At 36.7% G+C, this 26488-nt stretch overlaps 1 protein-coding gene across 6 annotated transcripts in view; it reads right to left on the bottom strand.

Moving 5' to 3' along the window:
- Positions 1-6734: 6734 nt before the first annotated feature.
- NXPH1 (neurexophilin 1) overlaps positions 6735-26488 on the bottom strand; it is a 418279-nt gene continuing 398525 nt past the window's right edge. For all 6 annotated transcript variants that reach the window (XM_082472103.1, XM_082472102.1, XM_082472107.1 and 3 more), the window contains one exon: positions 6735-11001. In XM_082472103.1, the coding sequence (XP_082328229.1) occupies positions 10240-11001 (762 nt within the window). In that variant the 3' untranslated portion in view covers positions 6735-10239. The remainder of the gene's footprint in view (positions 11002-26488) is intronic.

The raw sequence follows: 26488 nt of genomic DNA on the forward strand, positions 1-26488 counted from the left end.
AATATTGCTACCCTATGTCCTAAATTTGAGCCACCATCATCTCCCACCTGCTCTATTACAGTAGCTTCACACCTGGCCTCCCTTATATTCCGTTCTCCACATTGCAGTCAGAGTGGTCCTTTTAAAACATAAATCACATCAAGTCACTCATCTGCTCTAAACCCTCCAAAGGTTCCCTCCAGGGCTAACTCTGTTCCAGTCACTCTAACCATTTTGCCTTTCCTTAAAAGCACACCAAGCCAGCCTTTGACTCAGGCATTTGCAACTGCTTTTCCCTGTCCATGGAATGCTCCTGCCCTAGGTATCCATATGACTACCTCCATCACTGTCTTCAAATGTCACCATATATGAGCCACTTTTCCAAACCACCAATATAAAAAAAAAAAAGAAAAAACCTAATAAACCTCTACATCCTCTCTCTGCTTCATTCGTCTTCATAGTATTTATTAACACCAGACATACCATATATTCATTTAGCGAATGCTTTCTTCTTCCGCTAGATTCTAAGCTGCCTGAGGGCAGGGACCTTGTCTGTATTGTTCACTGATATATCCTCAGGACCAATGCATGACACATAGTAGACATTCTATAAATCTGTGTCAAATGAATAAGTGAATACTTGAGTGAAAAGTTAAGCAGATAGCTCAGTACCACCCCTCCTTGGCCTCCATGTCCCACTCTAAAGGCTCAGAAGGCACCTCTTTGGAAATTTAGGGATTCTTGGAACACACCTGTAAACCATGACTCTAGTTCTAGAAACACTTTTTTTTTTTTTTTTTTTTTTTTAACAAATATACAAGCAGGAGCTCCTAAGAAGAGTGGGCAAAGTATAATTACAGTGTAATGGAAAGAGTTTTAGACTTGAAGCCTGAGTTAGGTTGAGCTCTATTCCCACTACCAGGCATTTCCCTTGACAGGGCCCTGTAAAATATCCTCAACATTCTATTCCTTTCAGTGTGCCAGTGCTTGGAAATAAGCTCTATATTTATTCATAACCTGTAAAAACATGACTGAGAAAGGGAGGATAAAAAGAATGATTAAAGGTCTGAGTTGAAAATATTTACCTTTTCACCATCTCCTTCATATCTCTATAACTATCCCTTTTATCCAAAACCATTATTTATAAAGGTTATTTAAGCCAATATAAAATTAAAGATTTATACTGGATGGAAATCTTCATATAGGTCACAAAATCCTCCTGCATTTTAATAAATTACTTTGTCCTTCAGTATAGGTATCTCTAGATTAAACCACGTCTGTTTCAGAATCAGTGTGGTAGGACTGCACCTTCCACAAAACAGATATCAACACCTTCTATCAAATGAATGAAAATATCTAGCAGATGTTAATTTCAAGTCACATAATCAATTGTGGAATAGATGTAATTTTTACCTTTCTACAACTTAATTTTTATCTTAAGCCCAAATTCTACCATATGGAGAACACTAAAATCTCAGCCAAGTGAAGCCAATTTAAGTCTATCTAGGGGCTCTCCAGCCTATTCCCAAAGTTACAAAAAACTTTCACATGGTGTTGGCGAGAGATGACACCTGATTCTCATTCCTCATCAGCCCACACCGGCCTCCCAGAGACACACGTCCATCTGGGCTCCAGCAGTCAGGCCTGGTAGATTGCTCCTGCCAATCCCGTCCCAAACTCAAGGCCTTGTGGGTTTACTGGGCTCTGTCAAGTTTATACCACTCTTAGATAACAAAAGAAAACTTTCTGTTGTTTTCATGACACTTTTTATACCCCATTCCCAATGGCCTAGATACTCCACACAGCGATCTCAACTCTGCTGCAAGACTTCCAGCTTCCCTAGATTCCATCCCAAAGTATTTCTATTCTCAGAACAAAGCCCGAGAGCACGAGGCTCTTTCCCAGAATCATACTGGTGTGTATAATCTTGCCTTCCACGAGTAAATTCCTTTTCTTCACATTGTAAACAAGGAGCACCTATTCTGAGTGTGAGTAATGAGTATGGAGGAACTGGCTCTGTATAATCTTAACTTTTTCTATTATATATAAAGTAGAATTTGTGCTCTAATGCTCCAACGTCTCCCTTTTTATATACTTAACTCAAGCTAAAAGAAAAGAAAGCAACGAACACTTTTTTTTGGTCAAACCCAATAACTCTGCTAAATTTTCAAAAAAAACCCAAAAACTCGCAGAAGCAGCAGGGTACTGAGTGTAGAAAGCTGTAGTTGCCTATGTCAAGGAGAGCCCACGTGGTCCAAAGAAGTAAATGCATGTATGGAGGGGTTGGGAGCATGTACTTCAAAAGGCCCTGCATGAGAAATAGCTGGCAAATACCAAGGAAGGAAGGAAGGAAGGGAGAAAGGGAGGGAAGGAAAAACCTGTGAACTCAAGAAAATGAACTGTATTTGTAAACTCAACTCATCCCTTAGTTTTCATAACTTACGTAGAGTAAAATATTATAAATAGTACAGATTTAAACACAAGTGTTATTTTAATGATACATTTGATTTTTCCCTAATATCTGTGGAAAAATGAAAAGGTGGAGCTCAGGCTCAGTTAACAATGAAGAGAGGGCTCATAAGTTATTTACGACATGACAGAATTTCAGCAGGAGCCCAGTTAAACCAATGGAGTATAACTTGCCTTCCCACTTACAGGTTCTCTCAAAGTATGCTAATTTTGAACATGAGCAAAACATGAGTAAGAGAAAAAAAGAGGAACACATATCACTGTTATAGGCAGAGGACCAGGGTATTAAGAGTATTCTAATCCCTGTTTTTGTGTTTAGAGCTGGGCCTTTAAAAGACTTGAGGAATTAAAGCAAGAAAATTGTTACAATTTTTTTGGTGTGTTTGTTTCAAGAATAAGAGGCAGCAAAAGAAAAACAAAGTATGTCAGAAAAGGAGATGGAGCAATCCTTCCCAATCTCCCCATCCACTAAGCTTTACATAGAAAATAAAATGTGTTTTTGGTTTCCCTCTGTGAGAAAAAAACTTGAAAACCTAGAGCAGAAGGGCAAAAAGACACATTATGACATGATACAAAAAGTTGACTGAAAACCATATTAAAATTACTTGACTCATTTTTGAGGAAAAATGGAAACCATGGTCGGAAATTTCCTAAACATACAGGATTTCCCTGAAAGGAGATTCCGACGCAGGGACTGGGTGACGGTGACACTGACACACGCATGCACACACACACACACAGGTTTGGGGGACCACGACGGGTTGGCTGCCCTGGGCAGCCCATCCACCGCAAAGGCAACTGGCCGGGCCACACGGGACTCTGAGGGGCCTGGAAAAGTAAGAGAAACAGCAAGCAGCTGAAGAAAAACAAATGGATTCAATGAAGTTTTCATCTCTTTTTTATATAATTATACTATAGGTTCATATTAGATGTGCTAATTTTGCATATACATTTTTTTCACAGAGTAACAGAGAGAAGTAGCAGTTTCAAAGTCAGACTCTGGGGTCCTGAAGGTGGGATTTGACTCCTGGATGTATCACGAGTTGCACTGCTTTGGGCGAAGTTACTCCATGTCTCCAAGCATCAGACTTTTCACGGCAAGGGAGGCCTAGGAAGAGTCTTTATAACCTCGTAAAGCTGCGAGGCTTAAGTGAGGGGACACACGGAAATGGCCTGGCACGGTCAAGGGCTCATCCTTACGTGTTCAACAACTATTAGCCATTATCAGAAACTTGCACTCCTTTCTCGTTTGGGTGAAGAAAGTAAGAGAGAGTAACAACTGCTTACCTCACGTAAAAAGTTTATGAGGCACTGCGGCTCAGACGGCAACACAGATCCTGAACTCGGCTCCTCGCACGGACAAACTGAGTCGACAGCTACATAGGGAACGATTTTCTCTGAGAAAAACCCCCAAAACTCGTGGAGCCGCTCCTGCACGTCGGGCGAGCAGACAGAGGGAAACCATATCAACGCTGGCAGAAGGCTGAGACACAGTCTCTCCACAGTGACCCACAATCTGAGCGAGCTCAGAACCCGAAGCTTCTCCCTGAGGACCGAAGGAGTCCTACTCCACGGCGCGTACGCTTACTATTAAGACCTGCACCTGAGAGACAAGCCCTTAAAAGTCCTCGCTTGGAAAAATCTCGAGAGAGCGCATGCGCGTGAGCACGAGACCACGGGCTGCGGCCACGGAAGAACGGCTCTTAAAGGGTCCGCACATAGACTCACCTGCCACAGTGCCCAGCACAGAAGCAGCCCTTTGAAAAGCGCCATACTTTGTGTGAAAGAAGCTTATTTGCTAATTTTAAAGCAGGTGGACTGAGGGGCAGGGGCTTTCTGGGATCTCCTCTGGCAATGGAGGCTGGTGGGCACCATCTTCAGTAAACCAGGCAGGAGCCATTTTTTTTTTGTTTGTTAAAATCAAACCCAAATGGAGACCAGGCTTGAAAATTCCCTGAGCAGGCAAAACCACTTAAGTAATCCAAACAAACCTTGATTTAGCTTATTTTGCAACACTAGCTTGACCTGAGTCATTTCATGCTTATGGCTCTGGAAATCATAGACAAAACTCAAACCGTTTCCCAAAATTGATATGAGGTAACCACTAACCAATGCCCTATCATTGAAGAGAATTCAAATATTATAACCAGTCACTGTGAAGAACAGTCACTGCCTTCTCACTACATAAGCTGCTTTATAACAATGGACTCTCGAGCCTCATTCCATGTGCTGGTTTGAGTGCTGCCAGTTTGCAAACTGCCCTTTTGGTGAGTGCACAATAAACTTTTATTATTTACTACTTCAGGGATTTATTGGTCTTACTTCTGTTATTTCTGAACATTTACCAGTTCATAGCATTAAGAGTGGAATCCAAAGAAGACCCCGTATGGCTCTGAGGCTAGTGAGCAAACTCATGCTGATACCTACAGAGTCCACTGAGTTCACTGCTTTCTCGTCAACCCTGGAATTTGAGGGTAATTCTCTCTTGGGTCCAGGCTCTGCTGCCTTTGCATTTTGAGCTGTCCCACTTTATTGTGCATACCTCTATTTTGTTTGTTAAAGCTTCTTGGTTAAGTCACCCCATTCTGTTCGAAAGTGAGGAAAACATGTGAGTCCCGGTGTTTCGGAACAGCTGTTAAGAAACAGGTCCCCTTGTAGTTATGATCTCTCAGGGAATCTAAATGCAAAGATGGGTTCCACCTGGTCTAAAACTTTTTCTCCATCTCGCTCAGAAAAACTGCTTTCTATATGTATACCCCCTATGGATCAGAATCTTGTGCCTTTTTGGAAAATGGGTGAACTTTTGGATAATTTGGAATTGTAGTGGCCACTTGGAAACTTTAATTTGGATAAGTCTACCTTGAGGCACATTCTTGACAAGAGAGAATCTCAAACCTCCCAGAGACAATGGAATGCAGTCTTTGATCATACAGACAAGCTTCTAAAAGACAAAATGACTCCAAAAATAGCTCTAAAAGCATACAAATAAAAACTCTTTAGGAAAAAACTTAAATAAATGGTGTTGGGAAAACTGGACAACCATATGTAAAAGAATAAAAACCGGACTACTGTCTTAGACTGTACACAATTTCTTTTTTGCCTTCTACCAAAAACTTTTATAAAATGCAGAAAAGAAATTAATTGTAATAATAAAACTGGATTTCAGAAAATTGGCAAAGTGAATTTTGGCAGTAACAGAAACAATGGTAGATATATATGTATATTACATATACATACATGTATATTACATATACATACATATATATTTAATACTTATTTGACAATAGAGGCCCTCTAACAACTTTCTGGCATTATTTCTTTAAATAGTCACTCTCTCAATGGCCAAATTTACACATGTGTTTGGGTCAAGGAATTTGAGTATCAGAAATCAGTAATTCCAGTTGTCTATTGAGGCCCCTTACACAGAATTAGGAAATAGAAATCCAGCAACTGTCAGGTGAGGATGATGTGAACAGAGATTTGGCTGTATGTCTAATTTTGGGAGAATGTACACTTGGCACCTCCAGCCATAACAGCCACTACAGCCAATGAAAGGAAGTCTGTATCCATCGCCTTTAGGGCCTTTACAGTCATCCTGCAATACAGCAGTAATAAAGGGCATAATCCTCTAAATGCAGAATTATAAATATTAAACTGCTGTCCATCAAACTTGGGACACTTGGCCAGCTACTTGGCACAAGTACTCTCCTAATTTTAGGTGATTTCTCTAGACTTTGTTCACACAAACATATTGAAACTAAAACTCTCATGGGATTTCTGTTCTTTGCCATCCTAGTAAAAATAAAAGTAACTGTAAATTTGTTACCTAAAAGTATTTCTGATAGTACTGGATATAAAAAGCAATGATACACCACAATTTTAAATTGAGAAGGACTGTTTTCCTTATGCTCCCAAGCCCTGAAATCATTCTTTGATATGCATGGGACTCCTGAGAAAAGCTGACCTAGCAATCAGCTTTTCAGGATTCAGTTCTGACTGTTAAGGTCCGCAATTTCTGTCACCTACAAACTAGGTAAATAGTAATATTTTTTATGCAAACTAATGTGTTTAAATTTTTAATTTTTGATCTACTGATTTTCATTTTATTTGAATAAAAATATAAAGATAAAAATAAATATAAACTAGATAAAAAGACTGATAATTGAATATCAATAAATGTCTGAAACTAGTACATCAACCAAATCTTTCCAAAGTTAATAAACACAGCCATTTGAATTTGCTTCCGGCTAAAACTTGTCATTCAGAGTTGATGGTGGAGATGCAAATTGTTTTTCCAAAGAGTTGTTTATATTGGTTAAGCTGCTTCTTACATGTAAAGCAGTGGGGAAAAGGGAAAAGACAAACACTTTCTCAGGCTTCTCATGATTTTTTTAATCTATCTGTGCAAAAATACAGTTTATTGCTGAAATGTAGGAACCTGAAGATTCCTGTCCACAGTTTTAAATTTAACAAGTATTTCAGTTACTTCCAGAATAATCACTTCCAGAACTTTAGTACTGTACTATTAATAGTTATGCCCCTTCTACTCAGGCAGAGAAATTCTCACAGGAGTCATGGACCCCAAAATGCCCAACTGAAACCATACCATGACAATTCATTGTTTTTATCATAAATAGATAAACCAGTAACTTGTATCATTTTTCTTCCATGAGGAGAGAAGCTGCAATAATCATTTCTTTATAATAATTTCAATTTTACTAAAATGTTTCTGAAAATAACAATAAATGATGACATACCCATGTTTGCATCAGGTGCTATCTATTTCCATCTTGACTTTTTTTCTATATCTTAGCAAAGGTGCGAAAGAATATTTAAGACTCTAGAAAAAGCAATTTCCTTAGGGCAGATTTAAGTTTATTTTTTCCAAATAACAAATGATTTTCTAGCATAACTAAAACTTAACTAACCAGTTTGTTGAAGCAACAAGTTGGCCTAGTAAAGTTTTTAATCTGAACCTTTGAATTTTCTTATTCATCATCTTTCTTCATCCTCTTCCTTTTCTAAAACAGAAGGAGTATATTAGATACAAATAAATTATCTTTTGAATCAAAATTCTGTATCATCATGACTTTTCTATATCACAGATGGAGGTGCTGATGATATAGGAGTTAGGGATATGTGAGTACAGGCCCAGAAAAAGTCTTAAAAGTTTAAATTTTTAAAAATTGAAATCTTCATTAGGGATTTGCTAATTTTCCCCATTTTTCTTCTAAAGAAAAATTACAGAAAAATAATTCAATGCATTGTTAGTTAGCTGCATTCTATATGTTTATAAAAATGTAAAAGCAATATTTCATGAGGACTTTGGCGAGTAGGACAGATGGGTGAAGACTGAAGCATATTTTTTTTTTTTCTGAAACATATTTTCATCTTATCTTGAATGCTGGATTACAGGACAGATTACACCACATAATGAAAGTCACAGGCCACTAATCAAATGATCCAAAAAAAAAAAAAGATTTTTGCCTTCTTACTTATCCTCCTTTTTGTTAAGAGAGAACTGACTCCTAAGTGATCACTTTGATAAATAAACCCCAGAATAACAAGGTTTAATCTGTGGAAAATATGTTCTGCAGCTGGGACTCATGAAGCTCTTCCTGCCAATTGTGCCAGAGAAGTCTGTTCTAACATCAGCTTCTAAATTCCATGGCAAATTAATTAATACATTGATATAAATGGTCGTCTAGCTATGTTGGAGGACTTTGAGAGATGGACACTTAACAGAATGATGTGTCTTTAATTGGCAATTGAAGACTCTCTTCAGTCAAATCAGTCATTGAGTTCTCACTTTAGAACTCTGTGGTATTGGGTTCCCTGTAGAACGTCTATTATTTTCTGTATGAAAACATACTTACCCCTATGAAGCATGAAGGGAAAATGAGAATGGGTGAATGTTCTTAATTTGACTTCTTTGGTTAACCTTTGAGACTTTTCATATCCCAATCCCCAATTTGTGACCTTAAATATGGTTTATTACTTTACATATTTCTTCTTCTGTTTATTTTGCTGGGATTGTGTATGGTAATTAGTTTTAAAAAGTAAAGCTTAATGCCCCAAAATAATGCTATATAGATAAATTGATCCCTTTTGCCATATGTAAATTGAGCATAGAAGCCCTTCACTGCTGTTGTAATTTTCTCAGTTGAGTCAACACAGTAGAATCAGGGAAAGTCAGCCACAATCTTCAGACATCTTGGCTTTCTTTTAAGGAAAAAAAAAATTACCTTCTTCTCAATATCCTGCTAAATAAAGACGCTGTACAGGAAAACAACAACAGCAACAACTAGCTATAATTAATTTAGGAGACCTCAATCATCGCCTTATGTTCATTGATTTTTGTTATTCTTGAACAACTAGCATGACAGCAAACCAAAAATATATGTAATACTGAATGCCACAACTGTTTCCCAGTTTTGAGACTTAAACTCCTAAGTTGTTTTGACTGGGCAACTAATAGCAATTTAGATAGTTCTGTACAAATTTAGAGACATCAGATGTAAAACCATGACTGTATTCCAACACATCCTTCTTGTCAGAACCATTTAAATCACCATCTTACACAAGTACATATTGAAACTCAACTTTAAGCATTTTATTTTTATGTACATTTCATTTGTCCAGAAATAAAATATCTAAATACAGACAGACTGTAATGTTGTATATGTATAGCTTTCAACAATACTTGAGCTGAATAAATGCTTTGTACATTAAGTTTGTCTTTTTAATGGGGTTCACAGCTACATTGATAGAATGGATTCCTCATATCCTTTTTTTTTTCTTTTTTAACCAATAACAAGCAGAGAGACAAGTACATAGTTAATATTAATAAGCAGCTCAAATAACACTTGGTTAAACTATGTACAATACAAACCATTCATACAAATGAAGACTAGGATATTGAATTTGTTACAATATGTGTAGTAAAGATAAGACAGACACTTATAACTTACATGGTGTCTGTCAGGCATTTCCCTTCTTATATAATGATCAGAACTTATTTTAAGCAACCTTAGCTGGTCTCGACTTTGCAAAAGTCCAATGATTGGTGATGAAAGCTGTAATCCAGTGTCTGCCCACATGTAAATTCCAAATGTTTGCTCATCTTTACTGAGAACAGGCTCCCTCCACAGAAAAAAGAGCCATCTTGTATCACCTTGAATGTGCCTACTGAATGCTGGAAAAAGTTACTACACTTGTTGTGTTCATAAAATAAAGAATACTGAGCTCTAAAGACACATTTTTTTTTCCATTTTAACAAGCATATACTCCTACAGTAGTATTTACCAGTACAGCTACTCCAAGCAGTAGAAATGCATGAGTGGGGATTATTGATTAGCATGTACTCAAGACTTAAAAGGAGATTTCCATAACAGCAAGTGCTAAAAACCATTCACTGTCTAGTTAATCCTTTTGCTTGATGATCGTTTATCCTGAACCATTATGAGTCAGACAACAAAAGCCCTCTTGACAGGAATCATGACGGATGCCAGCTGAAATGTATATGAGAGTGTGTCTGTGTACATCTGTGTGTGAGAGCATGTCTTCAAGTGTGGCTTTAGAATCTGTGGTGATTTACAACTATACTGAGAGATGAAGCTGACTGGGCAGAAATTACATCAGATTGTTTTCCACGAGCGTATTTGCAGCCAGTTGACGAGAGCGGCAGTGTAGACACATTCCAGGCAACAGATGGGACCTTCTTCTTGAGGTAACAGCCCTGTCATGTGACCTTGAATTCCTCAGGCTTCAGTCTCACCCCTACATTCATCCTCATCCAGAGGGGAAGTAAGGTGTGTCGCTGTGGTAGTTGTAGTCGGGGCACACTTTCTGTACGAGTTTATAATCTGTACTATAAAAGGAAATGTAAATACAGATCACCTTAAAGGGCTTGGAGCAGAGCCAGGACACATGACTTTGGGTCTGCTCCTGGTAACAGGTTTTTGAAGGGTCATAGTTGCAGAGTGTGTTCTTGGTAGCCTTGTCAACCTTTTCATATTCAATGCGACAGTTAAAGGACTTGGAATCTTTGGCATCAATCACGGTTTGCTGTGCCAAGTCGAATTCCACTATTTTCGTAGGGGGCACCAAGCTGACAGATACATTCCCTTGACCAGTGGAATTATGCCTGAAATAAACACTAAATGTCCCATTGCCATGATCTACAATTTTCCCAGTTATCAATAGGTTTAGCTTCACTGTTTTGATGTTGGAATGAAAATCACCCCATCCAAACATTTTCTTAAACTTGCCCGTCTTAACAATGGGCCTTCGCTTGGCCCTGGGCCGAGGCTCTTGAAGGTCTGTGGAGTTCCTCAGCCAGTCCCAGAGGTCTTGCTCAGAATAAGGTTCTGGAGTGTCATATCGCAGGTCTAAATCTGTATCATTTTCTTTGCCACGAAAAGTCTGTGACAGGAGTCGGCTGATAGACAAGTCTTTGCTGCTTTCTGTCCATATATGCTTTAGTGTGGATTTGCTGCTTCCTGATTTTAGAAGTTCTGACTTTCCACCGTTTGTTAAATTGGCACATGTGACCTGCAAATGGAACAGAAAAATGGCGTTTACATCTCTGTATCTGAGAACACCCAACACAAAGATCCAAGCCCTTTCTCAGAGGCTGGGAATTAAAGTACCTTCAGCACCTAGCCAATATTTATTAGGCTGTGATAAAGTATCACTTCTATTTCATACAATGATGGGAGAGAGGGGGTGTAGGTGGATAAAAGCCACTAAACATGACAGAAAGACTATATAAAAACATTTGACGAGAAAAAGGCCACCTAACATGAATAAAGCAAATTAAATTCAAACATAAATCACACTAAAGTAATTACTTCTCAGCACCAAAATCCAAACACTTTTAAAATAAAATTTTACAAATGATTATGTTACTTTTTTACTTCAAGATTACCATAAGCTTTATAATAGTATGATTCTCAGAAATATGTCAACTGACGTTCTATAGGCTTTTGGTAGTCCATGCCACAGTCACATAAGGAAAGTTAGTTTGGCAAGGAGGCTGTAGTATATTTTATCTGGTCAAAACAAAATAACATGTTTATGATCACCCATTATTAGCAAGAAACATACTGTATAAGACAATTTTTTCCATTAAGGGATTTAAAATGTGATCTAGGAAGACAAACATTAACTGACAAGAGTAATGCAGATCTTTTGATTTTAGAGTTTATTTTTGTCTTTTATTTGTTTGTTTTGTTTCAATGAAATTTAATCAATTGGTCAAACATCCAAATCTGTACTTGCCTAATTCTATAGGCATTGTTCTTATTGCAGCTTCTATATTTATCTTTAGTATAAAAGAAATGAATACATATCCTAGTCTCTAGAATTACATAGACAGTTTCCCACTCTTCAGGTGGCAAAAAGAATAAATACAAGCACGCATTTGGTAATGGCTTGGTACTTGTATCTCATCATCAACACAGTTGATCAAGGAGAGGGGCTGTAATGAGATGCATCATGGTGCACTGACTCATGAAGCAGTAATGAAATTGTCCCAGAGAAAAAGTGAAAAGGGATTTAGAGTGCATTTACCAGCAGCATATAGGGAGTAAAAAAAAAAAAAAGGGAAGTGTCAGATTTCAAGGAGAAAGAACCAATCTATTGAAGAGGATGCTAAGATTCTGATAGCAGAACAACCTCTGATTTTCAGGTAGAATAGAAATTTACTTCTAAATTATACTCTCCACAGCTATAGTGATTATGACCCTGGAGTCTGACACCCTGAATTCCAATCCAGGCTGTGATCCTTTCACAGCTGTACAGTGTGGGCAAGTTGCTTAACTTGTTTACACTTCTGTTTTTCTCTTCTACAGAGTAGGAGAATGATACCGCTTTCACTCACATGGCTGTTTTGAGAATTAAATAGGACACTCCATTTAAAGCACTAAAGGACAGTCACCTGGACATGATGAGTGTTCATCATTAGTATTTCTAACTATCATCATCCTAAAACATTTTATCTCTGAATTCCACTGGGTAATATTTTATGTAAATGAATAACTTACAATAGGATTTGGGAGCAAAGGGTATCTTTATAAGAAAATCTCCCGTTTATATAACCAAAAACCTAAAGCAAACAATTAAAAAATATGTATACTTTTGAAAGTGCTGCTGTGACAATCTAAAAACATAACAAGTTGAGTAGATAGTAAAACTCAGGTTAATAAGACATGAGCATAAGTTCATCTATTAAACTGTTCAACTATCAAATGCAATGAATTTATTAGCCTTCAATGGTGTGATGTGAACGGCTTCCAGTGGTGCAGACAGTCAAGAAACCTCTCTGGAATATCTCAGTTTAGGTACAGAATCAAAGCAGGTTGTAGTCATCAACACCACCTTGAATATTCTTATTCTCTCTTCCCTTCCCTTTCAGGGCAATGTCTAAAAGAGAATATCAGTCATAAAAAATCAGGGAGCGTCCTTAGGAAAGTCCCCAGATCTGTTCAGTATACACAACACTGATTCATTTTGTCTTATTAATTCAATAACTATATAGTGAGATTCTGCTAATATTCAGTAAAATAATAGTAATACAAAGGTAAATGAGGCATGGTTCTTGCCCTCAAGATGTTCAAAATCTAATAGTGAACTCAGTAAGCAACGAGCAGTGTGATGTAACCAACACTATGTATGATATTCTTGGAGTCATAGTCAAAGTTAAAAGGTAGAGAAGATGTAACAGAGGAGATGATACTCATATCTGGGAGATAAAAAAGAGGTTAAGAACTTCAACAGATAGTGAATAGGCCAGAGAAGTTCTCCTAAGTATAAGGAACATACTATGTAAAAGTAAAAAGTTGAGAAGGAACGTGTCAAACGTAAGAATGGAAAATTTTTCCTTACCTCTGAACATTAGGGAGAATTGACTGGGAGGATAAAGAGAAGAAGAGGTTGCAAGAAGTCAGTAGAACCTGAAGAAGGTAGGCTAGGGTCAAATTGTAAAGGTTCTAGGGTCAATTTGTGAAGGCATTTAAAATTATTATATATAAGGGGGAATCCCTAAATTTCAGCATGTTTTGCTTTTAAGTAGGTCATCCTGGCTGTAGAAGAAGCACCGATTGGACATTGAAAGGTGGATTGGTAGGGAGAGAACTTCAGGGAATAATTAGTTAAATAACAAATTGCAGTACTTCATTTGAGAAAGTAAATGAGCTTGAACCAAGGCAGTGGCAGAGAAAAAGAGAAAGAAAAAATGGATATAAAAGATATTTTAGAGGTAGGATTAACTCAACTTGATGATTTATTGGCTAAGCAGGAGCATGAAAAAGTTGCGAATTAATGAGTTTGCTTGCATCTGTAAGGAATACAAAAGTAACAAGTTAAAAAAAAAGTATAAACACTTGAAAAGAAGCCTCCTGATTTTTTAATTCACTACTAAGGACCTTCTTGAAGCAAGTTTCAGTAGTGGCAAAGAGACGATGTAAGATGAGAAAGAAGAGCAACAAGCTTAACACATCTGCTCTCAGATGCAATCAGGAATCCTTGGCTTTCTCACTCTATTATATTGCTTACATCTTAAGAATTTTCATTTTTGAAACACATAAATGTACACATAAAATTGAAATAGATTTTGAGCCTTACTGAATAAACAATACCATTAAAAAAAAAAAACCTTATACTGAGAACACCCTGTACCATTGATTTTACAAACATAATAAAAGAGCTTCTTTTTAAAAGTCACCTAAAGATCCTTTCACATCAGTATATCAGTATGATAACAGAGGTGGCAAAGACTATGGCATAAAATGAGACCAAAAGAAAAATCTGACAATTTCTAATTAACTCAATTCCAAAAAGGCAAAGCATCATGAACCTTTTTTGCTACGAAGAGTAATTTTTCCTATAACAGTGAAAACACCAAAGATACTTCCTAACTGAATATAATTTTCCAAGGCAAAAGTGGCCAATGCCCGCCCACTCAAAAGGAGTTGACCCACTAATCCAGTGATACCATTTCCACAAATTATGTGATTTGCCTAACTGTTTTAGAAACAATGAGAATCATAAAGACTCAACATGATTAGGTATATGCATTTTAAAGCATATGTTTCTTTTGAGAACATTCAAATATAGGTGCAAAGAGAAGGGTCATTTTCTTCAACTGTAAACAAAGACAGAGCTAGGATCTAACATGAAGGGAGCATGTCTGGGGCAGGACCTGTCTGTGGAGCTGGGGAGAAAAGACTACTATTGACTGGTGGGAGTGTAAGCATATAAGAAGTTGCAATGCCTTGATCTAGCTCCTCCTTTATATACCTCAGGGCCATGCTTTCGCACTGCTTTCTCTAACATCTTTTCATTGCAGGCTTACAATCATAATGTCAATATATTATCTTTTAAAATATTGTTGAAAGGCATCACTTTGGAAAAATAAACTTCACTGCCACCTCAACTATGCTCCTGGCCTTATGAGATTTTATACAAACATTTCACTCTTTTACATGTACATCTCCAACTAGAGGTGCTTCCAGATGTTTGCATATCTCTTTTTACAAAAGAGCAATAAGATGCCTTTTAATTTCTACCAAACCACACATTTACTGTTGATCTATTACTGTTCAATATAAATTATCTCAAGATTACTTTGAAAATCATGTATTTATTTCATCAACTGTATGAGTATTTAAGCCAAACAAAAATTTTAGATAATCTGATGCTTAAGCAATATCTCTCATCAGTGAACAACTAATCAACAAAACGGCCTTGCTCTGTGATTACAACTTCATTTTGGCAGTTTTATGATTTCCTAGGTTGAATATATGTTGCATACTATTAACTGCTATTGGTTAAGGGCATACTATATTCCAGACATTGTAATTAGCATTTTACATATGGCATTGCATTTCATTTAAACCACACACACGCACTCACTCATTCACTCACTCACACACAGACTTTAAGATCAATATTGTTATTTCAGCTTACAGGCAGAGATATGGAAGCTCAAAAAAGACTTGTCCAAGATTACTGCTGGTAAACGAAAGAGTTACTGCTTAGCTACTCCACAGGGTATTTCCTTTATTTTAAAAATCATTTTAATCATGTAATTATACATTAATATATGTTTATCAAAACATTTAAACATTATAGGATTTATGAACTAAAAATTAAAAGCCTATCTTCATCCTCTACCCCTGTTCCCTTACAATCCCACCTCTCTCTCCAAAGGTAAAACCTCAAATTTTTGATGTATATTGTTTCTAAATATTTTCACTATTTTTTCATGTATAAATATTTTACATAAATAATGTCATATTTTATGATTTGCATTTTGTATTTTTCCAGTCAACAAAATATCTTGGAGATGCATACCTCTTAGTACATCCAGGTATATCATCTTTATTAAATGGGAAATAGAATTTTAGAATATGAATGTATCATACTTCTATTTTGGGGGATACCTTTTGTGATAGATCCTTAATTATTACATTGTTTCACAGCCAGGTTACCTAGACTTATTTTTTTAGCCTTCATTCTATTGGTTTTTCTGTTCACAGTTGCTTCGGATAACTTACTCCCTCCTCTCAAGAGCTGGATTTTCATTTCTATGGTTGTATAGATTTGTGTGATTCTTTTAAAAAAAAGTTCAAAAGAGATAAACTATCTGAGTTGTCCCATGCCTAAAAATGTCTTTACTGGCCATAGGCATACACTGGGCAGAATAGTCTTTCATCTCTTAACTCATTTTGTTCTGTTTTATTTTTTTCTCTCTCCAAAAAATTTAGGATTTTTTTCTATTTCAGATATTGTGAAATCTCACAAGGTGGGCTACGTGTGCTCATGCTTTCTCCAGACTCTTTCTTAACTAGTTTAGGGAAAAGCATACAGATATTTATAGACACGTTAGACTCTTTTTCATAGAGTTCCACCAAGAGGACTCCCACCTCTCTGAGGGATGTTCTTTCTGTATTATGCCATTTTGTAACTTGGGAGAGAGAGTACCTCGCATAGAGTAAGTACCCAATAAATTACATATACGGCTTATATTCTTATTTAAATCTATTTCAATAGTGAAGGTTCATTGATTCTTTAGCCACAACCAAGATTTTGGTGGGACATGTGGCCCATAGAGGTTTCTCTCCTACAAGTTTAGAGCATACACTTCATTGACAATACTTGGAGTGCCTGTATTATATGTGATAAGCCAGAGGAAATGGGTTAGTATTTTAATACATCAAAAATACATCATTTCCTTCTGCTACAAAGCAGTGCTCCAGGAGTAGCAGTGCTGCCTTAACAATAGAAAAGCAGAAAAGGAACTCACGCCTCTCCCTTAACCTAGTAGTTGCTGGAGGCTGTACATAGAAACTAAGAAAATGGGGCTTGCAGTCAGAGATCACAGGGCTAAATCCAAAATCTGCTACTTTATCACCAGTGACCCCTTAGAGCCATATTGTTTTCCAACTAGAAAATAGAGATGATACCTTACTCACTGGGTTTTCGTGAAGATAAAATAAAAGTTTTTATATGTGGCACAAATAAAAGTATGGAAAATATTATGAGTTCAACACCTGAGAGCTATCATGCTTAGCTAGGTTATGAAGCCCCGAAGAAAAGGAAAACAAGGCTTTCAGAATGCACACTGCTATTCTATCCCCATCTTCTGACTGGAGACATTACGTCTGCTCAAACGGTCCAAACAAACTGAGATGGAAATTAGCATAATTGTAACAACTCTGTGGTCATCTTTAGTAGTAGGTGGTGGTAGGAGACCACCCTGATTATGTACATTACAATTTAGTATTGGCAAATGTTGGCAATAATTTATCTTTAACATAACTTTAAAAGAAGACACTCTGATCAGCCTGCACATTCCATGCCATCCTTAAAAACTAGAAACATGGTATGTTTCTATCACTTGAAGAAATGGCTAAGAATTTTAGTATGTTACTCCATGAGTTCTCATGATCCCATGCAGGATGGCTCACTTCCAACATAGGGCACCAACTATTCCCTACATTATTGTATTGGAGACTGGTTCTGAGTCATAGGTAATTGAGCACCTCGCAAGTTTGTACGACTATACAGTTAGCTTTCCCTTTGATTCTTCCTCCTGTAGGTCCTCTCATGAAAATTATCTTGAAAATGTTTTTGGTTCTTTAACTGCAGGAGAAAAAGGATGCCTTGTGAAGAGCCGTGAACTACTGTTTCTGCTACTGAGAAACAGAATTTTTCATCTTACAAAAATATTGTCTCTTCCCTCATGCTCACTTTATAAACACATAGATATATATATGTTTTGATATATAGACACATTAACATTGGTGAGAAATTAAAAATTATATTCTACATAGTCCTACTTAACCCATTCTCTGAAAACATAATTACAGATTACTTTACCCAGGTTTGCACTGCAAAAGTTGCTTCTTTTTTTAGTATTTTACATTACTTCCATTTAAAATGTATAAGGAATATCTCATGTGAGGACTCCTGGGTACTTGGTTATAATAATGAACAAAACACTTAAAATAACATGTTGAAAAACTATTTCTTGGCTGAAAAAAAGCCACTTCAGCATTATTTTTTCATTATGCATAAAGAGATTTTAATTTGTCAGTAAATCTAGCTGTCTTTAAGGAAAAGACAAATATTGCATATGTAGGAATAGCTGGGTTAGAGCCAGGGTCTTTCTATCTGAACTGGAGCCCAATATGAGTGATTGTCCATAATAAGGCATGTTACATGGAGGCTTTTGAAAGTTTATAGCTTCTTAAAGTCCAACAAAGTACACACCTATCTAGAATGGACCAACTGAGGAAGGACTGACTCACTTTCCAATCCTATTTCCAGCAACCTTCACATACATATGTTCTCATATACAGCGATGGTATAAGAGAACATACTGAATCCACTTTATCCAATAGAACTCAAATTCCTCAGGAAATAATAACTTTGATATTTTTGAGACAATATGCCTACTTAACACCCTTTGATTTTCCAGAGGTTGATCTGAAAACCTTCCAAAAGACAGAGGAAGAAGTCATTATATAAAGAAAGTGATAGAGGCTAGGTGCAGTGGGATATCATCCCTGTACCATTTAGATCCTGGATTCATTCAAAAATTCCTCTAGGACTTCTTTCTTATCAGGCTAGAAGGCGTGGACACCGATCAGAGCTTCACAGGTACAGAGTGGACAACAAGGCAGACGGTCAACCCAGAAATACAAAAGGGGAGGCAGATTCTGGAAATACGGTCCCTCCACACTCCTGTAAAAGTACTGTAAACTGGGAATCTCCAGCTTCCTGAAGTGGAACAAATCCAGTGTCCTGTGAACAGACAAAACCAACAAAGAGAATCGACCCCTCACCCTTTTATCAAAGGATGGTGATGCTGGAGTTCTAGTTAGGTAAAACCTTTTGACATTGAGTAAATACATATCTTTGGATCATGCCTTGACCAGAGCAAGATGTGGTAAAGCGTATCCAGCCTAGAGCACCAGGCCCCACTATGGCTCTAAGGCATAGCTCAGGGAAGACACAACTCATGCACTGAAGGAACTTCAAAGGCCACTATGTCCATGAGAAAACAATTCCCTTGAAAGCTCTTAAACCAACCTGTTCTTTTCTAAAGTCCCTCTGATAAGATTAGCATCCATTCTTTGATATTTGTTTCTTCCATGTAAGATTCTTAGCACTTGGGAAACACAAATCTCTTACCCAATTATTGCCAGTTTTGGAACCAGATACACCATGAGTCTGGGCTACATTTCACTTCGGTCTTGGCCCTACCCCTTTCCCTTACTCCCAGTTTCTTAAAGCATGGCATGTGGAATCTCATATCAAAAAGCCAAGTGCTGAGGGAAAAGGATGCTTAGGCAGAGAGATCTCATCAACAAGGAAAAAGATGGCCTCTGGATTTAGGTGCTGTGGCTTTAAGTTAATTAGATGTAAAACTGAGTGGTATGCCTAGATTCCAAAAAGAAAAGTACTTGGCTCCTTCTGTTTCCAAGGGAATTAAGTGGACTGTTTCACTAAATCAAAGAAGGATATTCACCCAGATTATGTTACAGGAGGAGATGAGATGGGTCATGGAGAGATAGAGCAAACAGAGCCCAAAGAGACTGAGGATGATGTAAGAGTAGTCACAATAGAAAGGTTGGATGAAAGTGTGTGTGCAAGCAGAGCTCTGAGATCCCCTTGACCTTTAATGTACTTTAAAATGACTTATCACAGCATTAATGTGAACTGCTGTGAACACTGTGGATAGAAGGAATCATAGGAGAATTGAAAGAAAGACAGGCTGTTAGAGTAGAATTTCCTCTCCTCCCCGACCCCCCACCCCCATATGTCCCCACACTCATATTTCCAAACTCTGAGAGGGAGTTTACCCTTTTCAAAAGAGCTGGGTAACACTCCACCTGCCACTAGAGGGCACAGCTAGGACATCTGACAGCTGTCTCTATTCCTGGTGCTGAAGTCATATGGAATTGTGTCACTAGGGGCCCCAGAGCTCTTTGAAAAAAGAAGATGGACCAGGAACCTTTGTGGTACCTGCTGACTGTTGCAGCCCCTGGAAGCTACCTCTTCTATGAGCTGCAGAGACCAGGAAGGTCACTGTTGCTCAAGAAACTACTACAGAAGCCATCACCAACTAAAGAAGCGGTTGTGAGCCTTCAATTCCTCACAGAGGGTATGTTCAGGGTTTAGGTATTTATATTTATTTATTTGGAAAAAAGTCTAGGTCAATGCTACGTATTCCTACATCTCCAGCTGCATTTTGGCTACTCTTCCCTTTGGCCTCAGAGTTCAGATCACATCAGACTTTTTTATGTGTTCTCTTTCTTCCAACTTCAGGACCTTTGCATGGGCTGCTTCTCCATCCTGGAATCCTTTCTCCCCACTTCCATTTGCTTAGCTAACTCCTACTCACCCTCTAGCCCAACCTAAAGTTCATTTCTACAGGAATGGTTGATCCTCTCAGAGCACCTTGTACTATTTTTGTTCATAAAAGTAATACTATTATCTATATCTATACCTATATCCTTATCTATCTATCACCTATCTATCTATCTATCTATCTATCTATCTATCTATCTATCTATCTATCTATTAATCTTCTTTCTCTGAACTGTCATCTCCATGGGGGTGGGAGTGGTCATTCAATACCTTAGTCACTATTACTACACTTTATAAAATGCCAGGTTCCAAGTAGGTGCTCTATAAATATCAGCTGAATGAATAAATGCATGTTTGAATGGAGTGCCTACCTACACCTAATGGTATTCCTTCACAGATGAGCTTGCCCCATAAGCAGATAAACAGCTCATTTTCTGGCATAGATAAAAGTGTTTATATTGTAAGCCTTCATGGAGGCTTTGTGTAATTCTGTAAACACCCACAGTGGTGCAAGAGAAAAGGTGATAGTTTTCTAAGAAAATACAAGTGAGTTGATGCTATAGGTCATTATAACCAGACAGGAATGTTACATCAAAAGTCTCCAAATAAATGTGAGTATTATTTAAATCAAAGTGAAAAGTGACTAAGAGCAAAAATGCCTATATGAACATAACTGTATTTTGGAGGCTTTACAAATATCAGGAAAGCTTAATGAAACAATGAGTGTGGTCTCTTGGATGGCAGGAAAGTTAGTGCCATCTTCTGGATTTTCACTCTTGAATTTCCAGAAATTTGATGCTAAGACAGAAATGAAAGAAAATGCTGATGGGATTCTAAGAGCAGAGGTTCCTTCAACAGGAATCTGCCAGACTTTCCGGGGGCATTGTCTTTGCACTATTCAAGTGGATACTGTATTGACAAATAATAATTGCTTTGAAATAGGCAGTTAGGCATGTGTTAGGCTATTTCTTTGCATAAATACCCACTTTCTTGGAAAATGCAGTGGGGTTTTATAAACTTGAAGCAATACAACCAGTTATATGGATGTGTTTGCAAAGGCTCAAATGGAGCTATAAAAATGTTCATTAACAGTACAAATTAAATTGTTATTAAAAAATATGAGTCTTACAGGCATGTTTGGCTTTACTCTAGAGTTGACAGAGTATAAATACAGTACAACTGTGACATTTCTGCTTTTTGTCTATATCACTAAAATCCATGATTGTTGAGAGTTAGAATCACAAAACATCTGAAGCTAAAAGGGACCTTGAAAATAATTTCATGACTTAGGAAGCTGAGTCCCATAGAGCTGAAGTAACTCACCTAAAGTTCCCACGGTGGTTAGGGGCAGAGTTAAAACTATAGTGAAGGTTTCCTAGTATTCAGTCCACTCTTCTTGAGTTCCAAACTTTCCATAAGAGCTGGTACCTTATGTCTCCTCCAGAGTTTACTGAAACTTGAAATCAGGGTGTCAACTTCAAAATAAGGAACTGGCTTATCTTTGCTCTTAGTTTTGTGGAAGGAGGGGATACTATGGAAATTTGCCATCATTTGCTAACCCTAAAACAAAGAGGCACTAACCCAGTGAGTGCATCTCAATTACAGCTTGGAGTCTCCTGGATTGACTATGTGCACAAACCTACGCTCAGACCTCCTGAGACTTAAGTCTGAACAGTGACTGCTCTGAGGGGAGAGAGAATCAAAATGAGCAAACAGTTGTCATAGGTTTTCAGTTAAGCAAATGATAACACAGAGGGAGTTATATTTTAGTCTCTAAAAGAGAAAGTGCTTTATATTTGTTTCCAAAAATTTGTTAGTTCCTATTTTCAGAAGACTTATTTTTTTTAAAAAAACAGAGTTAAAGCAAAAGTTTGTCAGATTCTCTCTTCTATAAGTCCATCAGCAAGCATTTGTTAAATAACCATGATTTTTTTTTAATTTTCAAAAATTAACCTCAGGGAAGTCATTGTACTCAGTCTAAATCTGTATGTCTGCTCATTCTAGATAACCTACATCAGTACTTTAGACTCTCTTATAGATAAGGTCCTACTATTTTGGAGCTGCCTTCCTGTTATGAGCCTTGAAAGTCAGTGATTCCCAAAGGAGATTACTAAAGTAAAGCCAGGGTAACGTGAGCTGTAATATATACTGAGGATTATAACAGAATTGGTAGTGGGGGTGTTGGAATGTGTACTGTATTAAAAAGCTTATTCCAAGTGTATCATTGATTTGCTTCTAGTCAGAATATTTATTTCATAGTTTGACACAATGTTAAAGGAAGGTGTGAGATATATGTTTTTTTCTCAAAGTGGAGGCTGGTTTAAACAGTCAAGAAATGTATTTACAAGTGAAATCATCTTTTGCTAAGTAATCTTGATTCTTTAGACAGACTGCAAGCATGATCTATCTTAGTTGGAATCTGCACAGAAAACAGTTATGTTTATATATTTTTGTAATTTTAAAATTTCGATATAATTTCCAACTTATAGAAAGTTGCAAGGAACTTACATACACTCTTTACCCAGATTCACCAATTAATTCCATTTGATCACACGCCGTTTTATTGCTTTCTCTCTCTCTCTTTCATTCATATACACATGTATATTTATATGTACATGTATATATGTACATGTTTATATATACACATGTGTGTTATACATATTTGTGTGCGTCTAGGCCATTTTCAGAGTAAGTTGGAGACAGCATGCCAATTTACTCTTAAAGAAGTTCTAAAGTAATTCCTAAGAAATATTACATTTTCTTATATACGCATAATACAGCTATCAAAATAAAAAAATTTAACCTTGATACTTTACTATAATTTAATCTATAGTCAATATCAAATTGTCCCAACAATACCCTTTACACTTACTAATTTTTCTGGTCCAATCCAGTGTCATGCATTGCATTTAGTGCTTATGGCCCTTCAGTAGCCTTTCTTTCTGTTTCTTGTCCTTTACATTTTTGTAAAATGTAAACATTATAGGCTACTTAATTTGTGAAATATTCCTCAGTTTGGGTTTGTGTGCTGCAAATCACTTTATAATAAAGTTCTAGAGCTTTCGACTGACAAAGACGATAATGGGAAAAGAGTGTTTCTGGATTTGACAGTGAAGGAAGCAATGCTTTGAGTAGTTGTAGAGAGAATAATATTATTGTACTATGCTAAATCATAGCCTTGCAAGTCATTTAGACTATTTAATATAATTTTACAGATAATTAATTTGTATTATGTATAATTGTTTTACTATTTTTGATAATAAGCTCATTTAATTTTGTCATTTTATGGCTCTTTCATTTCACATTTTGTTTAAATGAAGCTAAAGTTTAAAAAAAAAACCTGTTTCCTTGACTAACTAATAAATCTGAGGCTGACATTCTTTTAAGTCAGAAGGATTTTTAAAGTAATATTTGCATAGTGTTTATTTTCCCATCAAAAATTAGTATGTTATATGAGTAGATTGAACTCTGACAACCTCCCTGGGATGTTGATACCAATACTCCAATGATAGGTTGGAGGAAACTAAGACCCACTGGCAAAGAGACTTCCTTCGAATCACACATCCAAGAAGCAACATTCAGATTCTGTGTCAAAAACCCCAGATTGCTCTGCTGTTACCACAATGTACTATCTATTGCTATTTAACAAGAGTATACATGGTCATTCAGTTCCTTGAATGGGCATGAGCCAATTGACCTTGACCAAGTAGAGGTATCCTCATGCTTCAACCCTGTATGTAGAACTTCAAGTATAACTTGAATCATCATTCTTCCAAAAGAGCTGACTAGCATATCACTGTTCATTACCCACCAGGTACTCAGGTATACAGACACTCAGTTAATTTCAAAGCCATAATCTCTTAAACCTCAATTTTCTCATTATAATTGATATGAATACCTTGCCCCAGCATTATTTTGAGAATTAGAAACAATGTATGCGAATATTTCTTCTCAATAAATGGTAGTTGTTAATAATACTTGCTCTAATTTGGGTTTTTTTAAACTCATCAAGATGGTTACATTGATCTGTGTGGTTATTTTGTATAGAAGAGTCTAATTACCACAATTTAAAGTCATATAGAAAAAACTGCACATTTTAGGTATCTTGGTGTAGTGGTAAAAGCAGGGGTTCTGGAGCCAGGCCACAGGCTCTCATCCCAGCTCTTAAGGCAGATGCCCTTGTCCATGGGAATTGCCTAAATGGTGACATTCCAAGTCATTCCAGCAACCAGTGCACTGTTATTCCTTTGAAGTGGTAATACTCCAAGCAAAATATGATTTTCACTAATGATCCTAGTTTTAGAATGTGAAATTATGACTTAACAAAGAAACTTGATTTAAACTGTAGATTTTTTAAATTTTCTTTTCCTTCCTTCCTTCCTTCCTTTCTCTTTTCTTTCTTTCTTTCTTTGTCTTCCTTCCTTTCTTTTTTTTTAATGATACAGTATAGAGAAATACCACCCAATGCCCCCATCAGAGTTGTACTATCTAATCCATGGCATTTTTGATGTATTCTTTACAGAGCATCCCATTAGAGTTCCAGAGAAACCCTTACTTTCTATTATGTCAACGACACCTTTGTTGGCCTGAAGCCATCATCAGCTCTCAAGCACTGAACCATGAAGCAATATCTCTGTAACTAGGCCAAATAGGCCATGACCTGACAGGCTATAAAGCGGTCATTATCTCCTATTAAATCTGAAATCTGTGCTTTGCATATTTTAAAACAACTATCCAGTTGCGCTATAGAGGTACAACTGCCAAATGAATAATTAGATTTTTAGGAAACTATAAAGAGAAACAAAATGCTTTCTACTGTGCCAAAAACAAAGTCAATTCAGATTTACTTTCTCTCCTCCCCTGTTTTTATCCTCACTCTCTGGCAGTCAGACCAAAAATATTTTAATAACTGATAAATAGACTTCTATTGCATAATTTAACTGTATAAAACCAAGTCGGGGTTTGTTATATGGGTGCCAAAGCATTCCATGTTGTGCACTTTTGGGCTGCTTTCTTGTATAGTTGAGCAGAACACTGTAGATGGTTGGGACCTAATATTTGCTTTGTTTGGTCACTGTGATTACAAAGAGGGTTTTATAAAATGTAAAATGACTGAATGGGCCATTTAAATGTCAAAGCTCAGAAGAGATTTGTTTTTATGGTTTAAAATTTAAGGGTCTTTTTTTTCCTTCCCTGCTCCCTGGAGATGTCTAAGTAACTCATTTGGCATAGCTTTAATGGTAGAGATGTAAGGGACTTTAGAAAGATTTGTAATAGAATTGAAATATAACTATATAAAATATCCTATTAACTCTTGCCCACTGTTTTACATTTTGAAGATTTTTAACTAAACTCTTGAAGCTCAGTACCTATGATGTCATTAAACATTTTTCACTTCAGTGGACTGTGACTCTGGAAAATTTGTAACTACTCTTGTCAGCAGGGGATTAAACTTTCAGGGAATAAATTAAATTGGGTTAAAGTGTCTAACAGAGTTTTCAGATGAGTGCTTTATTCAAGTAGCACGGAAACATGTTAACTTTGAAATGAAACTCTAGTTAGGTAAATAACTTTTGTCAAGAACCTATTGCTTAGGTGCTGCACTGCTCTAAGCTTACTTTATTAATATTGGTTTGCAATCTTCAGGACAGGTGCAGAAAGGAATTTTAAATGCAATTAAAGCTGAGCTAGAAGGTCACACAACTACGTTTTAATCAAAAGCTGAGTTCATGCCTGCTTTACATATAATATGTGCAAAGAAAGATCCCCTTTTCACATTGAATATGACTACATAAATACTCTGTTTTGAGAGAGGGCAAATGCGCTTCAAGAAGAAATGCAAAGGAATAACACTGTCGCATTATAAGAAATGTTATAAGCACCTAAAGAAATATCGTGCCAGGAATACATTAATATATTATTAAGTATTACGAGTTATGACTTTTTAAATAAACCCTGAATATGTTTATATGTGTGTGTGTGTGTGTAAATACACACACACATCAATATGGGTTTTTTTTGTGTCTGTACACACACACATATACATACACACATGACCCAGTTTTTTAATTTTATAGTTTAACATTTATTAGGGAAATCTAGAATCTATTATTCTCAAAGCCATTTAAAACTAGACATAAATGTTATAAAAAGCAAAATG

The sequence above is a fragment of the Balaenoptera physalus genome (assembly GCF_965194825.1).
Source record: "Balaenoptera physalus genome assembly, chromosome: 8".
Taxonomy (NCBI): Eukaryota; Metazoa; Chordata; class Mammalia; order Artiodactyla; family Balaenopteridae; genus Balaenoptera; species Balaenoptera physalus.